The sequence below is a fragment of the Amblyomma maculatum genome, chromosome 1 (assembly GCF_055883805.1).
Source record: "Amblyomma maculatum isolate TAMU_Amacu chromosome 1, ASM5588380v1, whole genome shotgun sequence".
Classification (NCBI taxonomy): domain Eukaryota; kingdom Metazoa; phylum Arthropoda; class Arachnida; order Ixodida; family Ixodidae; genus Amblyomma; species Amblyomma maculatum.
Window position 1 is genome coordinate 212,083,436 of NC_139344.1, and position 18,842 is coordinate 212,102,277.

At 44.3% G+C, this 18,842-nt stretch overlaps 2 protein-coding genes across 3 annotated transcripts in view; one reads left to right on the forward strand and one right to left on the reverse strand.

Moving 5' to 3' along the window:
- The window catches only part of MAGE (necdin, MAGE family member), a 30,820-nt gene extending 22,731 nt beyond the window's left edge, over window positions 1–8,089 (reverse strand). Inside the window, exons 1-5 of one of the 2 annotated variants that reach the window (XM_084590248.1) lie at window positions 7,947–8,089; window positions 7,683–7,830; window positions 7,547–7,609; window positions 2,919–2,982; window positions 2,384–2,463 (exon numbers count right to left, since the gene is read on the reverse strand). In XM_084590248.1, coding sequence (XP_084446374.1) covers window positions 2,384–2,463; window positions 2,919–2,982; window positions 7,547–7,609; window positions 7,683–7,793 — 318 coding nt within the window. In that variant the 5' untranslated portion in view covers window positions 7,794–7,830; window positions 7,947–8,089. Of the gene's footprint in view, window positions 1–2,383; window positions 2,464–2,918; window positions 2,983–7,546; window positions 7,610–7,682; window positions 7,831–7,912 lie in introns of both variants that reach the window. The other variant, XM_084590249.1, reaches the window with a different exon arrangement.
- A 1-nt stretch (window position 8,090) lies between these two features.
- The window catches only part of mRpL52 (mitochondrial ribosomal protein L52), a 33,778-nt gene continuing 23,026 nt past the window's right edge, over window positions 8,091–18,842 (forward strand). The window contains exons 1-3 of the mRNA XM_084590250.1: window positions 8,091–8,312; window positions 10,128–10,212; window positions 12,966–13,033. Of these exons, the coding sequence (XP_084446376.1) occupies window positions 8,243–8,312; window positions 10,128–10,212; window positions 12,966–13,033 (223 nt within the window). The 5' untranslated portion in view covers window positions 8,091–8,242. The remainder of the gene's footprint in view (window positions 8,313–10,127; window positions 10,213–12,965; window positions 13,034–18,842) is intronic.

Consider the following 18,842-nt stretch of genomic DNA (forward strand, 5'->3'; position numbering starts at 1 on the left):
AATGTATAGCAATGGACAGTATTTTGCAAAATGCCAGAGCGCAGTTACAAAGCTGCCTCCAGGACACTAGGTGGCGGATAGGCGCATGCACATCCTATATGTGTCCGCCTGCTGATCACTAGTTTTGCTTGATGCGCTACTTATTCCCTGCTTGAGTGCTGCTGGTCGCTTTTCACTGTTCACTCTGCCCCAGCCATGCGGCCGTCGTGTTCAGCACACAGCCTGTAACAACAGCGTGGGTTCACAGGGCCTGTTGCCTTTATGTCGAGTCTTTTAGAAAAGGAGGGGAGCACGGCAGCTTTTTCATTTCGCTAGTGATTTTTAATTTCTTGTTTGCGGCAGAAGCCCTGCAAACTGCCCACTGCAATGAAAACGACTTCTTGAGGAATAGACTCAGTCCGCCTGTGTTTCAACTGCGAGCACCAGCATGCATCGCAGCCCATTCATAATTATTGTGCAGACTCAAACTGTGAAAAAGAGAAAGAATTCTTAAGCACTGTATTTATCGCCACGAAAAACAGAACAATGATGCAGGCATTGCTGGTAAAGGAACCATTTCTAATACTTGAAGAAATCGCCATCATCAGCGATAACGCTTAACAAAAGGTGTAGCAATGATTTATGCATGGAACGGACCATGTCTGTGTCGGCACGAAGCCTTTCCCATTCTTCTGCGATCGCTTCCTACATCGTGTCTGAGCTGGAATTCCCAAGGTGGGACCTCATTAAATTAGCTTTAAAAGGCTCATGAAAAGCAATTCACTACCAGAAAAAAAACAGGCACGAGCAATCAGTCCTCTTCGCAACGCAAAAATCCTTAGTGGCGTGGTTAGTACTATTTCAGAAACCTTTCACACATGAGAGTAAACCTTGCTACACTGAAAAGTTTTCATTCGCATTACATCTGATGCATAAGACCGATTATGGCACTACAGTTCTTTTTTTCCTATACAGATACATCCCATCATATGTGAAAAGTGTGTTCTCTAGCAGTCACTGCTTCATGGCTGTCGGGGGCACCATGTCAAGAAATGTACTAAGACCTCTGGTGACAGTAAATGGATCCGTCACCGCAGACTCTTGCGTCGACATCAGTGAGGGTGTGTTAATTCCGTACGTCCTTCACAGAGCATCCTCGGACGGATTCTACTTGCTTCAAGAAGATAGGAGCCTCGTACAAACATTGCCAAGAGTGAGCGCTGTTCTCGACCCTCGTGGCATGCAGCAGCTGCCATGGCCTACGAAGGAAGCCGACATGAACCCCATTTAATATGTGTGAGGCCTAATGAAAGCTAATCTGGTGAGGTCCCACTTTGGGAACGGCAGCGCAAACACACTGTGGGAAGTGATCAGAGGAGAATGGGAAAGGCTTCGTGCAGACAGAGATCTGGTCCGTTCCCTGTACGAATCAATGCCAAGCCATTTGGCGAGCATCGTTGCTGCTAATGGTGATTTCTAGAAGTATTAGAAATTTTCCCTTTGCCTTGTCAGTGATGCTGGCATTGTGTTTGTGTTGTATATTTTGTGACAACCTTTAGGAGTTGTGCCTTTGTCAGTGTTGCCTGCAGCATGCTTGTTTATTTTGTGTTTCATCACAATAAATATGATGCTTAAGGATCATTTCTCTCCTTCGTGCTTTGAGTCAGGACAATAAATATGAATAGGCTGCGATGCACGCTAGCGCTTGCAGTTGAAGCATATGGACCGACTGGCTTCGTCGAGAAGAGGTTTTTATAGCAGTGGGCAGTTTGCAGAAACGAGGCTTATATTGCAAGCAAGAAGTTGAAAGTTACTAGCAAAATTTAAAAAATGAGACCATGCTGCCCTTCTTTTCTAAAAGATGCGATATAAATGCGGCGGGCACAGTGAACCCGCACTGTTATCACTGTCAACTGGCTGCAGGCCGAGCACTCAAGCTGCGCGAGCAGTGAAAAGTGACCAGCTGTGCCCAAGCGTAGAATAAATAAGCAGCACTTCACGCAAAACAAGCGACCATAAAGGAAAGCAGAAGCATACAGGATGCTCGTGTGCCTAGTCACTGCCCAGTGTAGCCTTGACACGTGCACCGCGCCATCTAGTGCCCCAGAGGCAGCTTTGAAACGGCGTTTGGTGTCTCACAAAATATTGTCAATGACTGCACTTCACGATGAGTGTGGTAAGGACAATGAACTGTTTGCACAGCGGGTCATGTATAGGTACTACAGGTTGAAAAGATTATAACATTGATGTGGTTAGGCTGGTTTTTAAATGTGAATTTAAGTTCAGGACCTTACTGCACTTGCCCAAACCAGAAATATGTGGCTGCAATTCTGTCAAAGCAATTGCTGCAACAGAGCACAGTCACAGCCTAGAGACATAGGCACATATGGCCCCTATTGCTTACATGCTCAAGTTTCTCCTTGGCTTTCGTCAGAACAGTGCGCAATACTTTTCCATTGTTCTGGAGCACATGTTTCTTGATATCTGCAAAAGTGCAATACATTTATTAACTGACACTGTTAGTAAACCAATGCTCACATATTCAAACAATGAAGTTAGGGTAAAGCAAACCTTACAGTAAACATAGTTAAGCATTCAAATGTACCACCATTAATGACTTAATTTTGAAAAAGACCAAAATTTCATACTATTCCAGCCTTTGTTTAAAACACTGGATGACTCTTGACACCTCTTTTTAAAAACGAACATGAAAACAATTGCACACCTTTGCGTCATGTGGAAATGTCGCTAAGGAGAGAGATTTTTGTTATAACTGGGATACGTGCAAAGAACAGGACACAAAAATAGGACAACATGAGTGCTTATGTTGTGTCTTGTTCTTTCGTGCTGTTCTAAGCACAAGTTTCAATTGTGCTGAAAGAATCAGCTAGCCCAACTTCAAGCCTTTTTATCATCAAAGTGCATAAAAAAATGCTTACCACTTTTCTTGATAGGTTTCTTGTGCTGGTCCGAAATCAAGAGGTAGAAAACAGTGTCATTTACCTTCAGAAGAAGAAAGAAACCAAGTGAGGCATAGCTGCATACTCTTTTAAACCAAATAAACAAAAAACTGGTAAGTATATGCAAAGCGCTGGAGCAATAAACTTTTGCAAACGCATTCTCACCAATCACCCACAAAACTGCTCATTTCATTCTTATCCATGCTCCTGAAGTTCCACAACCACCTGGACAAGGCTGATAAATTTTTGTATTGCCTACACCAGGGGCCTCAAACTCATTGCTTATCGGGCCGCTTAGAGAAAATTTCGCCTCTATGGGCCGAGAGCCAGAAGTTTAAAAATAACAATAGAAACAGCAAGACCTATGGAATGCCAGATGCTTCAAGAGAGAGAGAGAAAGATAGACTCTCAGAGAGGGAAGGGAGCAGAGAGGAGACTGAGAGGAAGAGATAAGGACAGGGAGGCCAAAATATAGGGAGAGGGGGAGGAGGAAAAAGAAAGGGGAGACTCTCTCCTGTCTAGAGGGAGAGACTCCTAGACAGACCCACTTCCTCTCTAAGAGAGCGAGTAGAGAGAGACTATCTCTTTCTCATCACTGGATATCTTTATCTATCACTAACTATAACTATCCGTCACTATATACCAGAACCCCACTGATATCCCACAGAATCTCGCGCACAGTTTTTGTGCATGTCACTCATGAGCTGTTAAAGACTTTCACCTTAAAAATCATATGACAGCAAAATAAATAAAATCAGGGGAGCACTAAAATCTTTGTCACACGGCCTACTCAAAACTACCTTGAACTTCCTTGGCCCAAAGGAGTGCAAGGGAGTCAGTCATAGGGAGTTTAGCGTCAAAGGAGTCGTCACCATGTTACACGACCTCCAATAAGCTTCTCAACAAAGACACCAGAGACCATTAGGCACTGTTTATTTAGTACAAACACATAAAAAATATGTTCAAAATAACTGACAAATTTTTAAACTTTTCTTAACTTTGCAAAATGCAATTATCTGGACATGTCATTGTAAAATAAAACATTTGCTAATATAATAACGAGCATGTTCTAAACAAAGTGATTTTGTCCGCTCTGCTGGACACCATGCACGGGCATTCCCACTGTTGCTCTCTTCCGTCCACAGTGGTTATTAGCATATGTTTTGGCGCATTTTAGTCTTATAGCGAGTGATAACCATACTGTGCTACTGTTCTGCCCACCGTCTACGTGTGTGAGCTACGCATGTGCACAGATATGCGTGCAACACATCAAACAATTGACGCAAGCACGGTCAAGCAAAGGCTTGAAGAATTCGTAAGAATCAAACACAACTAACCAAGCTGGAATAGTAATCTTATGCAATAAAAACTAATATATTTAAGAGCAAAAATAAAATTTTTGGAAGAAAAAGTTCACTTAGCGACTCAAAAGTAGAATACATTGGAAATGATTGTACACCCTACATCCTTCAAGGAAGTTGACTGATCTCCTTTCGCTAGGAACTTCCTTTCCTAAGTGACTGCCGTCTGACACTGCATGCATCTCTCTTGAGATAAAGACGATTTTGGCTGAAGGAAGTTGAAAGGAGTTCAGCTGTGTTCGTGTGACAAAGGCATAAGTGACCTTATGTACCGCAAAGCGACAGCCTTTAGGTTGCCATGCTGCGATCCTTGGAACGTCCCTGATCTCCCAAGAGAGAGACTATCCCTGTTAGAGAGAGAGAAACTGTGACTCTCCCTCTCCCTAGAAAGAGTTTTCTGGGATGGAGGCAGGGAGGGAGGGCTGAAAGAAGACGGAGGGGAGGGATGAAGGAGAGGGGAAGAAAGGAAGGGGAGACTGTTTCTCCTCCTCATCAGTGACTCTTTATCACTGACTATAACTATTGGTCACTATATACATGAACCCCACCAATATTCTGCAGGACCTCGCAGACACATCTCACTCGCAATTTCTGCAGATGCCACTCACAAGCTTTTTTGTTTAGGCTTTGGCCTTTCAACCAGAATGTATTGTTCCCGTACATTTACCCATTCCTTGTGGAACAGAAAGCGGCACATGCTCAGTTTTGTCCGAACGCCAAACTGGCGTCATTTCAGGACTGCTCGGAAGGAGTACGGTGGCTAGAAGGCACTATATACAGAGCTACTGAAAGTGTCTAACAGTTAGGTTTAAAAGCATGGCATGAGCCTCGTGATAAAGCGAAAGCTGTGAGCGTTGCAGTGACCCTGTAACACTGCCTTTTCAATCAGAGTTTTTCATAATTTAGTTTTGGGAAAAGGAAGGCGCCTTATAGGGGGTATTCACTGACGTGCCGTGCACGGTGCATTGTGGGTAATTGTAACGCAGTCGGCCATCTTTGTGTCCTCCGAAAGAACAGGGCAAACGTATGTATCAAGTGCTGCCGTGCGGTTCCAAAAGCAGGGGCATTCGCAGCTATGATTTATTGGATTGTCGTAGACTGTAATAGCTTTGCACAGTGCAGGCAACGGAAGGTGAAGAGCTGCTCGAACGACTCTGCCCGAATGAAACAACTCTCCGAGATAAATCACGTATGGCTGACAGGGCTCAACCGCGCATGTATCACGGAAGATGTGAAATCTATGTCAAAAATGGGTTGGGCTGGAATCTTCCATATATGCCGCTGCAGCCAGCTGTTGCCACGATCCGTGCACGACTGTTCTTTATGCACTCGCAAGCTGTACTTCAGACAAAAGAGCAGCATGGCAACATGTCAACATGCTTCACTGTTTCCAGCCATGCGCATGCAGTGTGCCGCCAACACCTCCTTGTCGTGTTTTGCGGCAATCCAAGCCTTTAAAGGAGGGCTTGACAAACTCTAAGTTTGACGTCTTTGCCTCATTCGATGAGAAGTCAGATGTTCACATCGTTTGTGTCGGCTGTGTGACAGTGCCACCACTGTCTCAGTGATGGCACTTGGGCGACATCTCATGCTGTTTAAGGGAACAAGGACCTACAGATTCGGCAAAGGAACTTAGACGGGCAGAGTTGTTTTGTGGAAGGTTTGAAGAGTTTTGTAGACTTATTTGTTATTAAAGTTTAGTTTGGACCAAACTGTGCTATACTTGAAGAATTTTGTGCATTGTGAAAAATCATTTTGAGCCCGCAACGACGTGGCGCCACTGGTACCATCACCGTGGCAGCGGCTTCTTTTGCTTCGTTGCCACCACAGACGATGTAAACATCAGACTTCTTCTGATCGAATGAGGCAAGTATACCAAACAAGTTTGGTAAAAAATACTGACTACCAAATGCCATTTCTGTGCTAAAATTGAGCTACAAGGACCCAGCGGTTTAGCTGGGATAAGCATTCTATGTCACGCATGTAATTGTGCAAAGCGTGAGTTCGTCTGCTTCAACCGCGGCTCTTTAACCCAGCTGCTTATAACGCAACGGAAGGTGAAGAGCTGCTCGAACGACTCCGCCCGAATGAAACAACTTTCCGAGATACATCACGTAGGGCTGACAGGGCTCAACCGAGCAAGTATCACGGATGATAGGCATTCTATGTCACGCATGTAATTGCGCAAAGCGCGAGTTCGTCTGCTTCAACCGCAGCTCTTTAACCCAGCTGCTTATAATATAGTTGTGTCTTTCAATGGTTTGTAGACTTTCAGATGGTTTCTTGTGATGAAGCTCGTTCGTAGCACAAGGAACCCATGACTGTTGCACATATTTACGCGCGGCTACGGGTCGACGCTTACTGCGCAGTCGCGTACATTGAGTGCAAATGGGTCGCTGCCACACAATTCTTTTTTTTTGATCTACCGGTCTCTGTCTGCATCCCACAGACTTCGCGGATAGTTCGAATTGTCACTTATGATGTCTATTTAGTTTTCATTACATAAGCATTGGCATGAGGTAGAGTGAGAGAGAAAACAGAAGCACACGAGCCACTAAACCACCGACAGTGCTAGTCACAACAGGACGCAAAGATGGCGTCGGCTGCGCCCTGACGTCAGCTTTGACGTCACATGAATACCCCCTATAACTTTTAGTAGACACCATAGAATGGCGAGCATTTACACCTAATCAGGTCAAGGTCACGTTTACATATCTTTTCTTGTAAACTGATTTAAAAAGAAAGTTTTGGCTGCGGGCAACCAAGCGTAGCACCGAACACAACCAGCATTCCGTTGAACGCATCAAAGTTCGCCGGCGTTTTAGACAGAATCCACTTTCATGCCCTGCACATGTGATGTCTGAAGACGCTTGCCTGCTATACTCGGTCAGCTCTCCGCGGCGGCGCGCGCAAAGCGCAGTGCAGAAACTACCCTTCTCTCCGCACCGGCGCGGGCATTGGCGGGCATCTGCTGGGATGCCGCTACTGAAATCTTGGACTGAAATGTTTGGAGCTGGCGGGCAGCGTGTTTTGAGACTCCTGGCCTACGCGGTTATGCATACAATGCATGTTTTGAAAGACGGGTGGTTATATTGGCCATTCAGGCAAGCTCGGCGACGTGGAAGCTAGTCATTGCAAAAGCTCGTAAAAATGTGGCGTGACAAGTTACAGAATGCGTTTCTGCATTAAAGGACACACTACCATGGGCGCACACTATATATCGACGGTCGCGAAAAATGTGCTTACCAAGAGGTCAAGACCGTCGTCGAGCACAGCAGCAGTCATACTGCTCTGAGTAATCCCGCTTTGCTGTAAGTTAGAACGGGATGACAGTTAGAACAGAACCCACCACAAAAAAGAAACACATACGCAAATTTCTTACCTGCGAAGGGCCTGCTGCAGATGAAGAGCTTGTCGCAGATGAACTGGCTGGACTACTTGCGAAATTTAACTTCTTTTGAACAAGCTTAGCGCGCTTTTGGCTGTCTGCCATTTCAACTGAACAAAGCACTGCTCCAAGTGAGATATACCTGTGGAGGAAACGGTGATGAGAACGCGTAACGCAAAAGCACGACACAATTACACTGAACGTTACTAGAACATTACACTGACCTATTCTAGTTAACTGATCTGTAACGCAACTAACCTTGTCTCTCAAAACACGCCAAGGTCAATTCTACCATGAACACGCTTCAAAGGTCCTTTTCGTAGTAGATCCGTAGATCCCGCCAGCTACGGTTGGATTAGTTCGCGGCTACAACTGGCCGACTGCCATGCCGTGTGCAAAAGATGAGGGATGGACATGGGATGGAGAAAATTTCAGTTAGCAGGCTAAGTGTTACTATATAATTTTGTTGCTAGTTTTGAATATGCAAAGCTTTAGCTGTAGTATAGCTTATACTTTGTCTTGTTAATGCTTTGTTGCGGTCCTGCATTTTAAAGATGGCAACGCTCATGTGCGGGCGTGCGTTGGATAGCAGTCTTCAAATTTTGCGAAGAAATGCGGTGAAAGGTAGGTAAACTAATTATACAGCCGCGAAGAGCGCATGCAATGGGACATAAATAAAAAAAATGCATTATACGGTTCTTTTTTGAGACCAGGACGTTGTTTCCAGCGGTCTGCTCCGCCCGCTCCTTCGAGGTCCAATGTCAGAATTGCTTGCTGAATGTACCGCAGCACCGTTGTCCGTGCAATGTGCTCTGACTTATCGATAGCAGTCGATGTGAGCATAAAGCGTCAGTGTGCCACAATAAAGCTTGACAGCAACTGGATAGCCGTTCATTCCACGTTGATTCCGCGCTGTTTTCTCACTATAATTGCCTCATGGTTTATGTTGCTTTCGCAGTTGTGCGGAAAGTGATCTCCTGTCTTTCTGCTTTCCGCGGTTCATTTTTCTTGAACTTAAGCCGTGATTTGTTTTTAAACGCCAGCGACCGCGTTTCAATAAAGGCGAAGCGCATAACTTTGTGTAATTTGCGATGTCAGTGCACGTTACGGAACTCCAGGATGTCGAAATTATCCCGAACCCACCCCTGCGGCGTTCCCTGCGCTTTGAAGCGTTACCCCATTAAACCGGCATTTTTCTAAAAAATAAAAAAAAAAAAAAAAAAAAAAACGAAAGAAACAACAACACCGCTAATGTTAAGCAGGCTGAGAGTTCTATGTGCTCTGTCACCTGCAAAGCGTAAGACACAAACTTTTCTGCAACATTTGCTGTTCAGATCGCTTTGGCGTGTTCTCATTTTTGGCTAGTAGTCAAATTACCTGATCTGCTGAGACAGCGATGCTGTTTTTTAGCTTGCAGTTTGTTAATGAAGAACTGAATTCTCAAGTTCCTGCTTCTCTTTTGACCATTGAGGGTATACATGGCTACTGCCATGTTGATGGTGATAATGTTATATTGAGTAACAAATAGCGAAAAAAAAAATGAGGTTTAAAATATCCGAGGTAACACCAAGCACTAGGATGTTTTTATAAAATGTTATGTAAGTTACACTAATGTCTGTTGCATTGGAACGTAACAGTCATTGCTAAAAAGAAGTGATGTATGTTATATTGAAAACATTAATGTTTCTAATAAACTTTGCTTTAATATAGTCTTCTACATGCTTTGATAATAATTGAATAAGAACTGTACTAGCACTGGGCCTCAGAACTTTTTCTATTGTTCGTATAGTAAAGATGTTTTTAGACTAGCAGTACTTTGCAACAAATCTCTTTGATTTTGCCTGCCGTAGATTGTATTTACAGCGCCATTTATTTATAGCTTTGTTTACCTAAGCACCACTATCGCCCATGGGACAGGCCTCAGTAATGATTATAGGTCTTTGCATCGGGAGAGGAGGCTGCCAAAACGCCTTTTCTCTGGGCTGTTGCAAACCGGTTCCGCTGCCACCTCCATCGTGCTGACGTCAGGCGCACACAGCAGCCCAGTGAGCAATACAGCGACCCTCATTGCAAAGGTCTATATAAGCTTGACTGCATGGTATGAGCTGCAATGTGAGAGCTGCATTTTGTCCGATATTATGGGGCTCAACAATCGGCTTTGTTGTTGGTCCTTGCAAAGCCTTAAATTGCGTGCCTTCACAGCTGTGGGCCTGCATGCTTGTCTAGAGTTGCTGTGCCGTTTTCGAAAGAGTGCATTTATGTTGTAATGTTTAATTCATGTTAAGGCAAGGTTGTTCTAGCATATATGTGTAACATTACAGAAACATTATGAAAGAAAAGAGTGTTGAGAACATCAATTAACATTCAACCAAAACAAGTAATATTTTAACAGCCATTATCTGCATATTTTTTTAATAGTGCATTTTATTTTGTCACCAGGGCTAACTGTGCAGCCATCGAGGGGCGTGCGTAGCAAGGAAAAAAAGACAAAAACATTATTGCGGGACCATCACTGGAGGGTTGCGTGAGTACTTGATCATGATAGTCTCACATTTCACGTGGTGCCAAATTTGCTGACTAGAGCCCCCATCAATAGCAAGCCTCGCGTGTTTAAACCAAAAGGGCAGTTAATGTTGTTGAACTGATTGCAGTACTTTACAGTTGCTAGTGTTATTAAAGCTGTGGTGACATTTACTGATTGATTCTTCTTACAGCAGGAGCTCTTTTGCAATAGTTGTGGTTGCCGTGTCTCCATCAGTGAATCGAAATTTAGCTATGCCAGTTTGACATTCACAGAACAAGTGTTTCATCTCTCTTGATTGAAGAGCAGTAAAGTTTTCTGCCGTTCACCTGTACTTTTCTACTCTTGACATTGAGGGCGTTCCTTGGGTCGGGTATGTCAGGTTAATGATGAGGCGCAGTTTTAAGCTTCATTACAAAAGGGCAGTTTGCTGAAAAAGAGCAAGGAAGAAGAGGGCATGCTTGCGCTGTCTTTCTGGGCAACCTGTGCATAATTGCATTGTATTTTGTTTTGAGAACAGTGCATCGTGTGACATGCACAGAATATAATCTGCAATCTGTGTTGCTCTAGTGCAGTCTGAGTGCACCTCAGAATGGTTGTCAGGCATTGGTGAACTGTAGATGGTCACTTTGTCAGGCATGACGTCATTGTGTAGTGTGCTAAATATTGTTGCCGCCGCTGTCTGTGCAATGGTGTTTGAAGCAATGAGGAGTCTGATTAATTTGCCACACTGGTAAATGTGAGCCCGTATGCCTATATACTAAGGGTGCATCACTGTGTTATCATTCGACCTAGGTGTTTGGGATTTTGTAGCACACTCAATCACTCCAGCATAGTTCCCCAGGCCTTTCAATTAACTGGGCCAATGCCAACTTGCCATTTAAATTACAAAATACAGGACTGGAGAAATTTTGTAAATTATCCGGGGTTTCGAATTAGCCTGAATTGTCAAGGCTTTACATCTACATGCAGTATCACAGTGAGTTGTTTGGCACTTTGGTGACCAGCCTTCAATTTCTGTCACAAATTGCCCCCACATTAGCTAATCCCTTTTCACTCTCACAAATTTCCCCCACATTAGCTAATCCCTTTTCAACAATTTTTCATGCTCTAGCAGTAGCATCACTTGGAAACCTTCCTTCTAAGCTTGAGCTTCAAATCTATTCCCCATGCTTTGAAAGTGTGACTTCTTCAAGACTGAACTTAGGCTGAACATTGCAATGTCATCGTTTGCAAGCTTAGAATGATTAAATCCAAAATTGAGCAGATGGTTAACAATCCTTGGAGAGTATCTCCAGCACACCTGGAGTGGGTGATCATCATCTGCCAGACAATACCCACTACAGGGCGAATGCTTCTCTCATTTTCCTCCAATTAACCCAGTCCTGAGCTAGCTGCATCCACTTGACCCCTACAAATTTCTGAACCTCATCCACCTACCTAATTTTCGGCTGCCCCCTGCTATGTGGTGATAGCGCATGGTAATGTCCAACAACTGAAGGTTCTTCTTGGCAGACATTTGTTTTGTTTCGAATCCAAAACCAAGCCCTTGCTTCTTCAATAGCTTGTGAATGGGAACTGCTGCCCTGCTGTTTTCACAGCATTTGTAGAAACGGAGTGCCCATGAAACAAAAAAATCTTTTCCACAAGGCTATGCAAGTTCTTGGCTGTTTCTGTCTATTTGGCTTAGGAAAATATAATTTAGTTTGTGGGGCAACTTTTACGGGAACAACTTGCACTTCAGCCAACTTTTTGTTTAGCCCCGCCGTGGTGGCATAGTGGTTAGGGCGCTTGACTGCTGTGCCCAAGGATGCGGGATCGAATCCCGGCCACGACGGCCACTTTTCAATGGAGGCGAAAAGCAAGGTGCTCATGTGCTGTGCGATGTTAGTGCTCATTAAAGAACCCCAGGTGGTGAAAATTTCCGGAGCTCTCCACTCGGCGTCTCTCATAGCCTGAGTCGCTTTGGGACTTTAAACCCCAAAAACTGTACCAAACCAAATTAAGTTGGTTTTCAGAAAAAGGAGAATGCAGTATCTGTCTCACTTTTTGGTGGACACCATGCTGTATTTGTAAAGTGGTTTATAGAACTGGAAAGGAAAGGCGAAGTATCTCTCACAATTCTCTGGGTGGACACCTGACCCGCGCCATAAGTGAAGGGGGTTGAGGTCAACGGTCAAATGTCGAGGTCGAGTTCATTGTGAAAAATCGAAGCAAAGGTCAAAGTTGCAGTCCAAGTAGTAGAACTAGCGTACTAAAATGCTCATGTGCATCATGCTGTGCGCTGTCAGTGTACGTTAAAGAACTTCAGGGGGTCTAAATTATCTAGCCCTCCACTATGGTGACCGTCATAGCCCAAATCTAGCTTCGAGATGTGGAACCCCACAATTGACAATTTGCAGTTTGTATCTAGCGCATGTGAAGAAGAAAGCTAGATATAATATACTATAAATGTGGGGTGGATTCTGGTTGCTTTTCAAGAGTGTTTTATGTTGGCAGCTATGCTTAGCTTTGGCTTGTATTTACTTTTTGCCAATGCTATAGTAGGGAAACTGGCTGAATGAATCTTGGTTTGGAATTTAGTAGACTGTGTGAAACTGAAATTCTTTGTCAGATGTGTGATATTGCATTCAAGTTGCCAAGTTGATTCTGATCTAGTGGTAACTAGCAGTAAGCAACAGCACCTGCATGTGCCATCTTTGCCATCTGTTTTTTTTTTTGTGGTGCCGATCTTTTTATTATTTATTTATTTCTAGAAATGGTCTTCCGAGGCGTTGGAACGAAACTGCACTTTTTACTGACACTCCAGATTGGACATTCAATGGTATGTATGTGTTGGTATAGTTAACACGTCCATTGTGATGTGGACCCCGGAAGGGTTACACCAGTTATTCATGCTGTGTGGCCATGGATACTGGGTCACACAATAAATCCACGGACAAATCGTATTCTGAGATCCAATCTCACAAGAATGTCTGCCCCACTTCATTGTGTGGCCAGTGTGCCTGGCTGCACAGCATGAAGAAATGATCTGACCTACTGGTGACACATGCCATATTGAATGCATTAATAAGTGTACTGAATGCACTATTAATATATAATGGGGGTATGTAAAAAGGGCAAGTAAATGGGAACTGAAAATTTTGTTTCTTGGATCTTTTTATCAGACATTGCACCTTATTGACTAGTACTCTGTTGCACTTCCATTTGATGTGCTTAATGTGTATCAGGTGACATGCTTTCTTCTTTTAGTATAAAAGGCAAAGTTTTTTGTAGTAAAAAATTTTACTTGTGCTTTGTAGGAGGGATGTCATTGAGCTAGGTGGTGAGAATGCAGGACTGTAAGTTGAAATTCGTGGGTTGAATAACATGTATTTAATGAACTGAACTTCCCTCTGACTATTATAGGAATAGACATTAACAGGACTAACTGAGGATCTTTTTCATGAGACCATAATATAACATTTCTAAGCAGCCTCATGGTGTACCATTTCTTTTTTACTGCCTAGCCTGGTCACATTGCCTTCTGTAGCTGACTTTCTCTTCTGCATTTACTTTGAGCACCCTTTAGCGTGTCAGCTTGCAGGAAATCGCCTGCTCATATGCTGGTAGCTTTTTAATGCTTTTTTATGCTTTTTTGATTGTGGGGAGAACTGCAGCTGCATTTTAGGTTTTGATGCTGCATGCCCCCAAGTTTGATCAACTCAAATGCTTGCACATATGCGTTTGGTCAGTAAACATACTAGTACAGTTGTTCTCGGCCATGAATGTGTTGGGACCCCTTGTGGATCAGTGGAAGTGGTGGGGGACTCCTTGAGAAAAGGGGGGGGGGGGGGGAGGTGTTAATCTAGTGCGGACTGCTGCCACAGTTCCGGGAGACAGGTCACGGAATTTGGATTGAGTCAGGACTAAACTGGCCTCTAAGAAACGCTCACTTGATGAGCCAGTGCACCATAGCCTGCAGAGGATGTGGAGAAGAGGCAACACATCAGCTCCAGTGCGCATGCCACTAGAAGTGGTATGCATGCTTCTAGAATGGATTCGAATCCTCCCAACATCACGCTGCTTGCTTGTCAAACATTCGAGATGCCTTGTGTTGCTGCTCCTTCAAGCAGTGTAGCCAGATCTGGAGTTTCACCAGTGTCGGCATCAACAAACGCCGTAGATGCTCTCTCTCTCTCCCTCTGTCTCATACGTGTTCTCTGTTTCCGCACTCTTCTCGCGTTTCTTTCCCTTTGAGAAACTAAAGTCGGCTTTGAACCTCCGTGCTTATAACCCTTCAAAACTGTCCACCCAGGCCAGAGCTATCGCGCGCCCTTTCTTTTTTTTTTGTGTATGTGTGGCCATGGGTTTTGCGGATTCGAAATCACTTCGTGGACATTTGAGAAACACTGAATTTGTCTCATACTGTCGGCGTTCGTTCGTTTGGTCACACTATAGCTGTCAGGTAAATGACGTCATCACCCGAAACTGAAATTAACGCCATCAGAAAAATAAAAATCTGGTCTTCATCGGAAATCGAACCTCTATTCCTCGGATCCCCAGCCAAACACTTTAACCAACTACGCTGTGCCTGAGATCGTGAAACGCATATCATAATTCTCCTTGTCTATAGCAAGGATGATAGTAGCGATGACAATGATGCTACAATTAGTGATAATGACAATGATGGCATTAGCAATGATAATGAAGGTTCATTTAGTCGAAAATAATAATAATGAGAGCAAACGTGATGCATCGTGTGCACCTGCAACGCTCAGGCTTTCGCATTTCTGCAGTGTAGATTCCCCAGTGCTCTCTGAATTTTTATATGCAGCACTTAAAACATCCAGAAACATAGTAACTGGAAGAAAAATAGCGTAACCCTATGGGACATTTTCAGTTGCCTGTGGTTTTGAGCATATTAGCTGGGGACATATCAATGTATCAATGAGGTTTTTCCCATATAAATTGTAGTGCTGTAGTTCTTCAATATGTGTACACTACACAGTGTGCAATGATATGTGACGTGCAAAAATATGCAAATATGTCATATGCGTTTTTAATGGCTGAGTAAAAAATTTAAACATTTTATCGGTTTTCTTTTCGTCATCTCAACATATTTTCTTTTTGCATCTTTTAAGGTTCTCAAATATCAAATCATATACAGTTGAACCTGGATATTTCTAACTCGAATGGGATCGCGAAATAGTTCGATATATCGATAATTCGTTCTACAGAAATCGGCTTGAGACGCTGCTTGCGATAGGGGAAAAATGATACCGTATTTGTCGCATAATCAACCCGCTCGCATAATGAGCCCACCTTCCACTTTTGCCCCCGAGAATTTGAAAGAAAACAAAAGTGCTAAGGCTGGTTCACATGCAAGCGATTGAGCGAACCTGGCGATGAGCGACAGCGACAGAGCAAAAAATTTTCATCTTGTTGGGACTGCATCACTCGAGCCGCTCGAGCCGCGGCGACAGCTCAAAACAAGTTTTTGCACCACTGCTACAGGAATCGCAAGCGTTTTCACTTGCATGTGAAGCAGCCAGCCCATGGCACGTCTCTTCGTTCCGGCCGCCACATCCACTGTTCATTTATTGGCAGCACGCCAAGATGCTGCACAGCGATAACGTCACGGCGTGTTTATCTTTGATAGCTCCTGCAGTGATGGGGAACGAACTTGACAGAGTGCCCGTGATGGCTTGATTGCACAAGCCTGATTCGATTTACCATGCCGCACTTGGGGTGGGCATAGTTCACTGCCACAAAATGATTGGAAAGCGTGGTAGCTGCAAATGCCGTTTAAAGTGAATGATGCTAAAAGCCGGTGTCGTGATCGCAGCTGAGCGCGTGCATTCATTGGTTCATAGAATCAAGGATAAACGGCTCTCGCAAAAAAAAAAAAAAAAAAAAAAAAAAGAATTTGCCATTTTTTAACATCCACTACTGCCATAGCTTATGCTATGTCGCTCGTTCAGCACAAGAATGGACGACTCTTGCAAAAAAAAAAAAAATTAAATAATAACAAAACAAAGATCTGCCACTTAACGTTCGCAGCCTCGATAGGTTACGCACGTTCAGCACAATGACTGGAGGTGCACATTGCACGTCAGCCACCACGCGCAGAGGGGTTCACAAAATGCACTGGAGAAAGCGTCCGACGTTCTGTCTGCCACAGGCTGAGTTGGCTGAGTTGCCACGAGAGAGTAAAGGGAAAGCTCGGTACAAGAGTGGGCACACCCGTCCGCTTCGCTCTGTCACGTTTTTCCCCTCTCCTGAATACTAAGGCTGCATTGGCTGCGTCTGCTTCGTACTGGCCATTGCCAAACCGGTTCCCTCTCGTTCCTTCACGCACATGTCTTGCAAACGTCACGTGCTGGCGCGCAGCAAACGATCACCGCAGATGCGCGTGCCTTTGGGGAAAGGGCGCGGCGCTGCCCTAGACGCGGCAAGCGGCCGAAGGTGATGCTATGGTCTTTGGGGAAAGATGCACCTTCCAGTGCTTGGTGCCGAGTTCGATATATCGAACGACCGGTGAAATTGAGTTCGATATACAATGAAGCTTTTCTATACTTTTACATGGGATTTTCAAGGGGATATTCCGTGAGTTCGATATAATCAAAATTTGAATTATCAGGGTGTGACTGTATTCGGTCACATGTCATTTTATAAAGACTTGGTAATCGTTTTAAGTTTTTCATAATCTAGTACTTCCCTTTGTTGTCAACTATGAATACTGTACAGAGTTGATCGCACTTGTCTAGAGCACTCGCGCAGTCTCATGCGGTAGAAATAAAGTGAAATTATGAAGCAGCTACTGGCTTTCACTGATAATACTTGCGCTCGCAGGAAGTCGAGTAGACCTGAGAACAGCACAGAAATATGTTCTTTGCCATGTGCAAGGAATCCTAGATACTTGCGCTCGCGGGAAGTCGAATAGACCTGAGAACAGCACAGGAATGAGTTCTTTGCCATGTGAATCCTAGAAAATATTCCACTTCATTTGCTCCAACGCAGACTGCTGGAGTGCTCTAGATAAGTGTGATAAACTCTGTGCCTGTCTGTTAAGGTGCAAAAATACTGATGGAATCTTTTATGGCAGAAGCCTTTCTTGGCTCATGGGCTGCGGAAATGTTCACAAGAAATTCCTGCCTTAAATGGCACTTAAGAAAAAAATTCTGTCTCCACCGGAATTCTGACCACTATCCTTCCGGTCCCCAGCCAGGCGTTCAAACCACTACGCCACGCAGAGCTTGTGAGAAACTGACCTTAATTCGCCTTGTTTAGCGTGCGATGCTGTAGCCCATACTCGAAAGCTTTCAGCTTAAAGGGGTCGTGAAACGAAAATGTAGCAGCCCAGTTGCAATTTTCCTTGCTTCAGTAAACATTAGGTATGCCTATTCCAAAATATCTCGTCGAAATATTGCTTCTGCATTTAATAATACCATTCTGAAATCAAAGCATTTTTGCGTTCCTGAAGCGACCATGCGACCCTGTAGGCCGGAATTAGAAGTACTCGCCTACGTCATGTTTAGCCATTTGGAAACGCAGATATAATCATTATTTCCCATACAATAATAGGTTGCTGTTAAAGTTAGCAAATAAAAATATATTATATCAATTATTCGCTCACGCAAACGCATTTCTTCAACAATACTGTCACGTGACGCGCGGTCGGCGGCGGCGGCGGAGCAGGACGGGTGGTAAAGCTCACTTTACGGGTGGTGTCTGCTTCTCGCTGCGCTCTGGAACAGAGCGAGAGGTGACGCTCAAGTTCAGATTTTCGGTAACGACGGCTATACCTCGCTCCGCCGGGTACTCCAAATGACAATGGTTCCAATCTAATTTGTTGTTGTTATTTTCTTTTTCTTTTTTTGTGAACATTCGTGATGGAGCACAACGTCTTGAGCAGTCTCATACCACCGGCACAACTTGGTTGTGCGGCCGCTGCTGTAATTTTTATTATTATTATTATTCTTGGCGTCATTAAAGATACGATCTAAATACGGTTCCAGGTCAAAGAAATCGACAAGTGTGTTCAATCCGAGTGGTGGGTGGAGTGTTTCAGGAGCGGGCGCCGCGGCGCGTACTCGTATATTAGTTGCTCGCCTCCGCGCTGCATCACTGAGAATAGCGTGTCGAGCTTCGCTTCCTTTATTTCGGCCGGATGACCTGAACTATGGCACTACACGGAAAGCCGGAAACCGAAAAAAAAAAAAAAAGGTTGCTACAATGTACTTGGGTGGCCCTTTCACCATACGCGTTGTCGCAGCTTTGCTCCCCCACCTTCCCAACGCCTCTCTCGTAACCTTTCTCAAAAAAAAAAAAAAAAAAAAAAAAAAAAGAGGAAGCATACTTCCTACAACGTCTACAGTGCTCAGACTTCGCCTATTTTTCCTGTCACCGTTAGGTTCTGGGTTTAGGCGTGTTGTGCGGGTTTGAGTGCTCACTATGCCAACTGTGTACGTCGCGATCGATTGCAGCACGGCTTCTCCGAGTGGAAGTAACGTTCGCTTTCACAAGTTTTGGCACACCGATTGGGTTCATGTGTTCGTACTACTTTCTACTGGAAGTCCTAAATGAACCTCGGCGTCATTCGAAGCCTCGGCATGGACCGGAAACGAAGAAAGCTCACCTCAAACGATGCG